Source organism: Orbicella faveolata, unplaced genomic scaffold, assembly GCF_042242905.1.
Source record: "Orbicella faveolata isolate gen_17 unplaced genomic scaffold, um_ofav_v1 contig_48, whole genome shotgun sequence".
Classification (NCBI taxonomy): Eukaryota; Metazoa; Cnidaria; class Anthozoa; order Scleractinia; family Merulinidae; genus Orbicella; species Orbicella faveolata.
Genome location: NW_028301578.1, coordinates 13,153,196 through 13,162,633, shown reverse-complemented (window position 1 = coordinate 13,162,633; position 9,438 = coordinate 13,153,196). Strand labels below are relative to the sequence as shown.

The 9,438-nt window shown below is 40.7% G+C and overlaps 1 protein-coding gene across 1 annotated transcript in view; it reads right to left on the bottom strand.

The window, feature by feature from the left end:
• Window positions 1-717: 717 nt before the first annotated feature.
• The window catches only part of LOC110039618 (F-box and leucine-rich repeat protein 13-like), a 39,176-nt gene continuing 30,455 nt past the window's right edge, over window positions 718-9,438 (bottom strand). The window contains exons 18-24 of the mRNA XM_089280955.1: window positions 6,475-6,594; window positions 5,847-6,057; window positions 5,157-5,210; window positions 4,743-4,823; window positions 3,754-3,836; window positions 3,058-3,138; window positions 718-2,743 (exon numbers count right to left, since the gene is read on the bottom strand). Of these exons, the coding sequence (XP_089137081.1) occupies window positions 2,662-2,743; window positions 3,058-3,138; window positions 3,754-3,836; window positions 4,743-4,823; window positions 5,157-5,210; window positions 5,847-6,057; window positions 6,475-6,594 (712 nt within the window). The 3' untranslated portion in view covers window positions 718-2,661. The remainder of the gene's footprint in view (window positions 2,744-3,057; window positions 3,139-3,753; window positions 3,837-4,742; window positions 4,824-5,156; window positions 5,211-5,846; window positions 6,058-6,474; window positions 6,595-9,438) is intronic.

Genomic DNA, 9,438 nt, shown 5'->3' with positions numbered 1-9,438 from the left:
ATAGATATGAGTAGGGTGGCTAATGTGAGAACGGCATTCGTGATAGAAGGCAAGTGGATTTATACGAAAACTCGATAGAAACACGGTACACGTTTTCTATGTTTTTAAGTCAAACACATATGACCATTCATCATGAGCCTCCAGCTCGTGGGACTGGGTGATACGACCACCACCTGTGTGTTTGAAGTTAAAGCTATCTTATGTTAACAAAATACTTTACACTCACCGTATTTCCCAAAACAACTGCCAAACGAAACAGCTACAAGGAGATAGATAAGTCGCATCGTATGGATAACGGTCCTTCACTGGTCCCGCTGAGAAATTGTAAATTTCTCTCTACACTATTTCAACTGATTATACTGTGATCTGTAGTTGCAAATTTATTAATCAGATATCTCTAATGTGATGTCGAAATCGCAACCTGGGCACTTGCAATTGCATTTCGCTCTGTACCTCTCAAAGCTAGGAAGGTCAAGAAGCTGCGATCTGATGCTATATCACTGGGACAGACTTTTTATACAGTGTGGGAGTGCAAGCCGAGGTATGTACTTTCGAAAGTGGCAAAAAAACTAGTTTTCATCATTACCACTGATTAAGACTTAACAATAAGAGTGTAATCTCGTGGTCTCCATCCATAGCAATACCTTATAGGGAGTTACAACTGTAAGAGAACGATCTTTGTGAGTGAGTTCACTTTCGAAAGTGTCGGAACAAAAAAAGGTTGAACAATCAGAGTTTAATATCTCGAATACCTTACAACTCATACCTTTCAGATATGTTGTTAATGTCATCACTATTCACGTGCTATGCAGTGTTTAACAGGGTTTTCCCAGTTCTGCTTTTACTGGTCGAAGTTGTAAGTACGACACGCTCATATATACATCTCGTAGATCTTATCACTGCTGCAGCCAAAATGGTCAGAAATCTGTATATCAGTATACATTGAAAACCACTCCAATTCGATTGCTGCGAGGGTTAAATAATGAACGCAAAATTGGCAAAAAAATCCCTTATAAACAGTGGATAGCCCCAATAAAATGATTAGAGTTCTGGATACCAGCATATCTTGCAAAAGACTCCAGAAACAACTTCGACCATTAAAAGTGGAACTGGGAAAACACCCAGATGAACATTACATAGCCCCTTTATGACCTAGATAGTCAGACAAGTCTGTGTCTTGGTGTTTTCTTTAGAGATTCTATATATGACATTCGTAATCTGCCATATCTATAGTCACGGACTAAAGTTAGTCCTTTGATCTCGCTCTTTTTGGATTTCCAGACGAAATTAATCACTGATTGAGAACTGAGTTGATCTCCTTAACAATTTCTAGGCTCGAAACGTAAATTTTGGAATCACAGAGGACTTAATAATTTAAAAATTTAGTTTTTACTAAGCTTATTGATTTTTTGATGAGCTTGAGAGAGATTTTCTCTAAGTTAAAGGAACGTTTGCCAGTAATGCACAAAATACGTATCAAGAATTTTCACTAGCTCTTCCGGCCAATTCTTCTGCGGAAGAATCGAGTAGATCACTGACCGGATTTGGCCGGATTTATGGTCGAATATGGCCCGGCTGGTCTCACCGAGGGCGTTTTGGCTCGACTGCTCTCGCTATTGGGCTAAGACACGAACTATGCCTCGCCGAAACTCGCCTCATATACCGCCGAAGCGCAGCGAAAAGGTGCGGTTAGGTATAAGTACTCCGAGGTGAAAGAGAGGGTTAACGAACCTGGCCCACAACGACCTCAGTAAGTGCTTGCCAAGCTGAACCACATTAGTCTCTTTGCGTCGTCACGCAAAATGGGGAAGAGCGTTGCGTCACAACCCAAATAACGGCTGCGCAGGAGACTAAAACCACACAGCTCAACCTCGATCTCAGGCTCCGTTGACAAGGGATGCAAAGAAGAATGAACCTGGGATCAAGGTTGCACACAGCTCTGACCACAACGTACTAAACGGACTCGCAAGGAGACACAAGTTGAAAACGTGGGTCCTCTTGCGACTCCGTTTGGCAAGGCCTTGCGTGCACTTGCGTTCTTTCTCGTCAAGATCAAATTTGCACGCAAGTCGACGCAAGTTTTTCACCATTTGGCCACCCAACCCAAGTTAACGCAAGTTGTTTAACAACTTATTAGCCAAAAAAATACAGGATTTTGGCCGCGCGGGACAGAGCCAGTAGCCTTGAAATTGGTTTGTTTTGCGACTTACGTGCCCTTGTGCACTTGCGTTTACTTGCGTGGAAACTTGTGAGTCTCTTTGGCCACCCAACGCAAGTCTCTACGCAAGTTCAGCTTGCGGCTACTTCCGACTACTTGTGAGTCCGTTTGGCCGGGGTTTTACGCCCTGATCTTACAAAAAAAGGTCAAAGTAAAAGTTTCTCTTAATACTTGATATCTGCAGAATTCCGCTTCCTATCTACATAACGTGGAGTGAATTCTTAAATAGAAGAAATTACATTTCTCAATTCTATGTACAACAATTTGTATACGTGAACGATATGCGATCTGCATACTAATATTTAAAACTTCTTTTCTCCTTGAGATTGTTATGGCCACAGCACTTCATGTAATACGCCTCTGCTGTCGATCACACGTTTGCCGAAGTCAGCCCATGGGGGTGAGGGTGGGGTGGAAGTGAGCCGTTTGTCTTTACTGGTCAGTTAGAATCCTAGCGCTGGAGATGGGTCGTCAGCATTGTGCAGCACATGCGCACTTTTGATCTGGAGCTTCTGAACCGCTGACCTAAAATGCAATAATAAAAAGACGCTATAAGAGAACAGCATTGTTGTTGAATAATTTACCCAAGGCGCCTGGGTGCATAAGCTTAAAACTAGGACCAAACGAATCACAGAGCCAATTAACATGTTCACAGTGAAATAAACCAATCAGATACGAAGGATAAGAAACAGTAACCGGTGAAAAGCGGATAAAGCCATGTGACCGGCAACAAGCGCGGGAAAAAAATAGTACTGGTGAAAAGCGCGCGAAAAAATGTCACTAACGAAAAAAGTGAGAAAACATATAACCGGTCGGTTTATTATATTCTACGAGCTTACTTTGTGATATTTCTGCAGTACAGAATCGTCAGAGAAGACAACTGCTTGCACCCCTTCCTCAAATACCGCAAGGATTTGTCTCTGAATGAAAAACAAAATAACATTTATCACTACATATCATTGCCAAGTCGGAACATTTCCTCCTTCGTCAAAGACTCCAAGTGAACTATAGCACAGAAAGGAAAGAATGCAGGCACAGGAAACATCACAGGGCTCTTATATTCTTCCTCGTGGCTTCTTTACGCTTAATATTACTAGGAAATAATTACTCCGCACACTTTGGAGTGTTTTATTTTAAAATAATACTATAAAAGCTTTGGGCAGGAGAGATTACCGAACAAGGTGTAAAAATAAGAAAATATTTCGAAGAAATGACTCGAGAAAAAGAACAGTTCGAAACAGTTGACTTGGGAGAAATGGCAAATAAAATCAGGTTTAATAGTTTGTACTTTGCGCTCACTATGGTGGTATTTAATTACCCAGAGGTATTTAATAAACGTAAGCATGTAAACTCCATACATTATGAACAGTCAGCCAACAGATATCTTTCTTAGCGCAGTCTTTTAGATAAAGGTCAAATACAGATTTTTCTCTTGGCTCATGTGTGGCGCAGAAGAAATTTATGCAGCCAAGAATTCCCTCATGAGATGATTACACACTGTAAATTAACATCAGTGATTAATCTTTTGTACTTACGTTATGTGTATGCAGCCAGAAAGATCTAACGCCTCAATATAATGGCAAACGCCTGATAAATACTGAAGGCTTGAGTCTGTCAACTGAGCAACGACAAAGCATGATCAGAAAACGAGCAAATAACCGGAATAGCTGACTAGTCTCCTCGTCAGTCTTTGTGTGGGTTTCACGCAATTTTTGGAGGGTCACGCAATGCTACTATTTTTTGAACAGGTCACGAAGTACTTCATGTCTTTTGATACTGTAGGCCACCCAAATCATTGAGGCTCAAAAGACTATCACTAATAGCAATAAAGGGACGGATAATCTAATTTATTACGAGGGGACGAGACGTGGTAAAAAGAGAGACCTGTACGAGCAAAGAGAAGAAAAAAGAGATGGGAAAAACGAGCCTCAGGAAAACAATCTTAAGATGTGAAAAAATTATTCCACCCTAACGTAAAGATAAGATAAAATTATTTCTCAGACAAACTGCCAACTGCATCTTCACGTCTAGCCTGCGAACGCAGACGTATTTCCGGCTGTCGCTTGTCTCCACCGAAAATAACGTCTGCGAATCCGAACCAGGAAACGATTTCTGTGACGTAATGACTTTTCTCCTCGGCCAATCAGATTCCATGATAGAATGAGACTCGAGTGCTCCTCGCAGCGAATTCCTCGAGCAGTAGTTCAGGGGTTACTTGAGCTGAACTGTGATTGGCTTAAAATTCCTACGTCACATATATCGTTTCCTGGCTCAGGTTCACAGACGTTATTTTCGGCGGAGACAAGCGACAGCCGGAAATACGTCTGCTTTCGCAGGCTACTTCACGTCCCCCTCTCCTCCTACCTTATCTATTTGGTAGGACGTTACGTCAAGTACAGCAAAACTACCATCTTAAATGGTTGGTCACGAGGCAACGCTTTCTTTTAGGTCAAAAGAAAACGCACTCTCCTGACCACAAGGTAACACATTCCTTTTAGTCACGCGGTAACACATTCCCTCTCACCTTGTTACATCCTGCGAGGTTTAGAGTCCGCAGTAATCGACAGCAGAACGCGAGATTTTTAATGGCATTGTCAGTCAAGCCCTGAAATAGAAAAAAAAAAACAACAAACACGTTACAACCAGCTGAAACCGGGATAAGCTCCGGCCTGATGGGCTACTAGGTTCGTATGCAGACCTTACCTTACAACTACCCGAGTCCCTAAAGTGACCAAAGCCTAACTTCTCCTCACAATATGAATACATGATTTAGCAGACAAGTTAGGAGAGAATAGCACAGTCATCAACTAGTTCGGAATATCATCTTGTATGACATACTGGGGTTCACATCAAAAGAAGAATGCAAGAATACGTTAAGGCCATGGGAAGTTGCCTATTAGTAAGTATTTTCAAAACAGGAGAGTAACGAACTTCTTACCTTGCAGTGGGACACATTAAAGTTCTCCAATTGTCTACACTGTTGGCACATTTTCTGTGAGGAAAGATACACACATTATTTAGTTTATACTATTAATCTTACTCATGCAAATTCCTCAACTTCGCCCTCTCGTTTTCAGTCTCAATCTCCCCAAACGTTCATAATTCTTGTAACTTTTTTCCGCATTTTCTTCCTTTATTCCGTGTTTTAAAGTCATCAAGGTGAACTTTTTGAGGTTTCCTCTGATTTAAAGGAAATGTTATCAGTGCAATGCAACTCTTACACAGGATTGTTCTAAACAAGCCATAATCTAGCAAGTAACCTACACGTAGATAGAATGACTTCAATGTTTGGCAACTTGGCTGGTATGAAGCAGAACAAGAGCTGCGTTGTGCGGAAATATCTGAAGTATGATAAAAACAATACCCTTTGGTCGCAAAAATGTGAACGAATATTTGTCCTTCAGTGTTGCCTGTCGCAGATTTCCTCTAGCTTTACTCCAGGAAAACTACGAGTTTCTCGGGACAGGCTATGTTTGATGACAAACTTCCGTGATATTTTGAGTTTACAAGAACTCGTTTACTTTCCTTCCCACCGCCCCCCCCCCCCCCCCCGCCACGTCCCACTCCACTCCATCCCCCGCCCCATGTCTTCCCCATGCAAGAAGCATGTAAATTTATTGCTACATACCTGTAGTCCCAGGTCAGTGATATTTGGACATTCAGCAAGTGTGATATCACGGAATCGCGGGTTGTTGCCAAGTGCCGCTACTCCCTGGTCCTGTATATTACACCCTGACAAATCCAGTGACATGAGGGAGGGGAGGGTACCGAGCAATTCCACTCCAGCATCCGTCACGTGTTCGCAGTAACAGAAACTAGCATACACCAGATTGTGACATCTGAAAAGTAACGCAACACTGGTGTCAGTCCACGTTCACAAGACTGTGACGTATTAAAAGTAACGAAACACCATCAGTTGCATGTTGATAAACAAGATGCTGGTGATATGATATGTAAAGCGTGACACAACAAGTGTCTCATTCATACGCACAGTTTCAGTACTGTGACAGCTAAAACGTAACGAGAAAACAAAGAAAACCACCACAAGTTTATTTAAGGACATACTAAAGTTATTTGAACCTGATTTAGGCGGCTCAGGCTTCAAAAGCGTTTAACATAACTATATTGCATGCAACGTAATGACATGTATGTATTGATGAGGATTAGAGACAAGTAATAAAAAATTACTGCTAACTCTAAATCATTAGTCACTGCGATTATTTACAGTTAAACATTCACAACAATGTTGGTCTCACCTCTGTGCTATTCTCAGTAACGTGACGTCACTGACTCGCACACAGTTGGTTAAATTGAGCTCTTTTATTTTGGCGCCAGACGGGCCTTCAACGATCTGCCTCACTCCCGTGTCCTGTATCCTGTACAGAAAAAGAACAGTGTACATGTGCACTGATTAGAACAAAGCAATAGACAGACCCAACTCGAGTGGCTTAACATTGAACAAACGTTCGAACTATTTAGTCTGTGGATGAAACCCTAGTGTGTGACCATTCAAATGAAAGCTATTGAGCAGTACTTTCATGTGGTGCTGTTTATTATGCTGTACAAGGTGGTTCTAACTTTTAAGTCTGTGGATGAAACCTTAGTGTGTGACCATTCAAATGAAAGCTATTTAGCAGTACTTTCATGTGGTGCTGTTTATTATGCTGTGCAAGGTGGTTCTTACTTTTAAGTCTGTGGATGAAACCTTAGTGTGTGACCATTCAAATGAAAGCTATTGAGCAGTACTTTCATGTGGTGCTGTTTATTATGCTGTACAAGGTGGTTCTAACTTTTAAGTCTGTGGATGAAACCTTAGTGTGTGACCATTCAAATGAAAGCTATTTAGCAGTACTTTCATGTGGTGCTGTTTATTATGCTGTGCAAGGTGGTTCTAACTTTTAAGTCTGTGGATGAAACCTTAGTGTGTGACCATTCAAATGAAAGCTATTGAGCAGTACTTTCATGTGGTGCTGTTTATTATGCTGTACAAGGTGGTTCTAACTTTTAAGTCTGTGGATGAAACCTTAGTGTGTGACCATTCAAATGAAAGCTATTTAGCAGTACTTTCATGTGGTGCTGTTTATTATGCTGTGCTAGGTGGTTCTAACTTTTAAGTCTGTGGATAAAACCTTAGTGTGTGATCATTGAAATGAAAGCTATTGAGCAGTACTTTCATGTGGTGCTGTTTATTATGCTGTACAAGGTGGTTCTAACTTTTAAGTCTGTGGATGAAACCCTAGTGTGTGACCATTCAAATGAAAGCTATTTAGCAGTACTTTCATGTGGTGCTGTTTATTATGCTGTACAAGGTGGTTCTAACTTTTAAGTCTGTGGATGAAACCCTAGTGTGTGACCATTCAAATGAAAGCTATTGAGCAGTACTTTCATGTGGTGCTGTTTATTATCCTGTACAAGGTGGTTCTAACTTTTAAGTCTGTGTATGAAACCTTAGTGTGTGACCATTCAAATGAAAGCTATTGAGCAGTACTTTCATGTGGTGCTGTTTATTATGCTGTACAAGGTGGTTCTAACTTTTAAGTCTGTGCATGAAACCTTAGTGTGTGACCATTCAAATGAAAACTATTGAGCGGTACTTTCATGTGGTGCTGTTTATTATGCTGTACAAGGTGGTTCTAACTTTTAAGTCTGTGGATGAAACCTTCGTGTGTGACCATTCAAATGAAAGCTATTGAGCGGTACTTTCATGTGGTGCTGTTTATTATGCTGTACAAGGTGGTTCTAACTTTTAAGTCTGTGGATGAAACCTTCGTGTGTGACCATTCAAATGAAAGCTATTGAGCGGTACTTTCATGTGGTGCTGTTTATTATGCTGTACAAGGTGGTTCTAACTTTTAAGTCTGTGGATGAAACCTAAGTGTGTGACCATTCAAATGAAAACTATTGAGCAGTACTTTCATGTGGTGCTGTTTATTATGCTGTACAAGGTGGTTCTAACTTTTAAGTCTGTGGATGAAACCTTCGTGTGTGACCATTCAAATGAAAGCTATTGAGCGGTACTTTCATGTGGTGCTGTTTATTATGCTGTACAAGGTGGTTCTAACTTTTAAGTCTGTGGATGAAACCTTCGTGTGTGACCATTCAAATGAAAGCTATTGAGCGGTACTTTCATGTGGTGCTGTTTATTATGCTGTACAAGGTGGTTCTAACTTTTAAGTCTGTGGATGAAACCTTCGTGTGTGACCATTCAAATGAAAGCTATTGAGCGGTACTTTCATGTGGTGCTGTTTATTATGCTGTACAAGGTGGTTCTAACTTTTAAGTCTGTGGATGAAACCTTCGTGTGTGACCATTCAAATGAAAGCTATTGAGCGGTACTTTCATGTGGTGCTGTTTATTATGCTGTACAAGGTGGTTGTAACTTTTAAGTCTGTGGATGAAACCTAAGTGTGTGACCATTCAAATGAAAACTATTGAGCAATACTTTCATGTGGTGCTGTTTATTATGCTGTACAAGGTGGTTCTAACTTTTAAGTCTGTGGATGAAACCTTAGTGTGTGATGATTCAAATGAAAGCTATTGAGCAGTACTTTCATGTGGTGCTGTTTATTATGCTGTACAAGGTGGTTCTAACTTTTAAGTCTGTGGATGAAACCCTAGTGTGTGACCATTCAAATGAAAGCTATTGAGCAGTACTTTCATGTGGTGCTGTTTATTATGCTGTACAAGGTGGTTCTAACTTTTAAGTCTGTGGATGAAACCCTAGTGTGTGACCATTCAAATGAAAGCTATTGAGCAGTACTTTCATGTGGTGCTCTTTATTATGCTGTACAAGGTGGTTCTAACTTTTAAGTCTGTGTATGAAACCTTAGTGTGTGACCATTCAAATGAAAGCTATTGAGCAGTACTTTCATGTGGTGCTGTTTATTATGCTGTACAAGGTGGTTCTAACTTTTAAGTCTGTGGATGAAACCTTCGTGTGTGACCATTCAAATGAAAGCTATTGAGCAGTACTTTCATGTGGTGCTGTTTATTATGCTGTACAAGGTGGTTCTAACTTTTAAGTCTGTGGATGAAACCCTAGTGTGTGACCATTCAAATGAAAGCTATTGAGCAGTACTTTCATGTGGTGCTGTTTATTATCCTGTACAAGGTGGTTCTAACTTTTAAGTCTGTGTATGAAACCTTAGTGTGTGACCATTCAAATGAAAGCTATTGAGCAGTACTTTCATGTGGTGCTGTTTATTATGCTGTACAAGGTG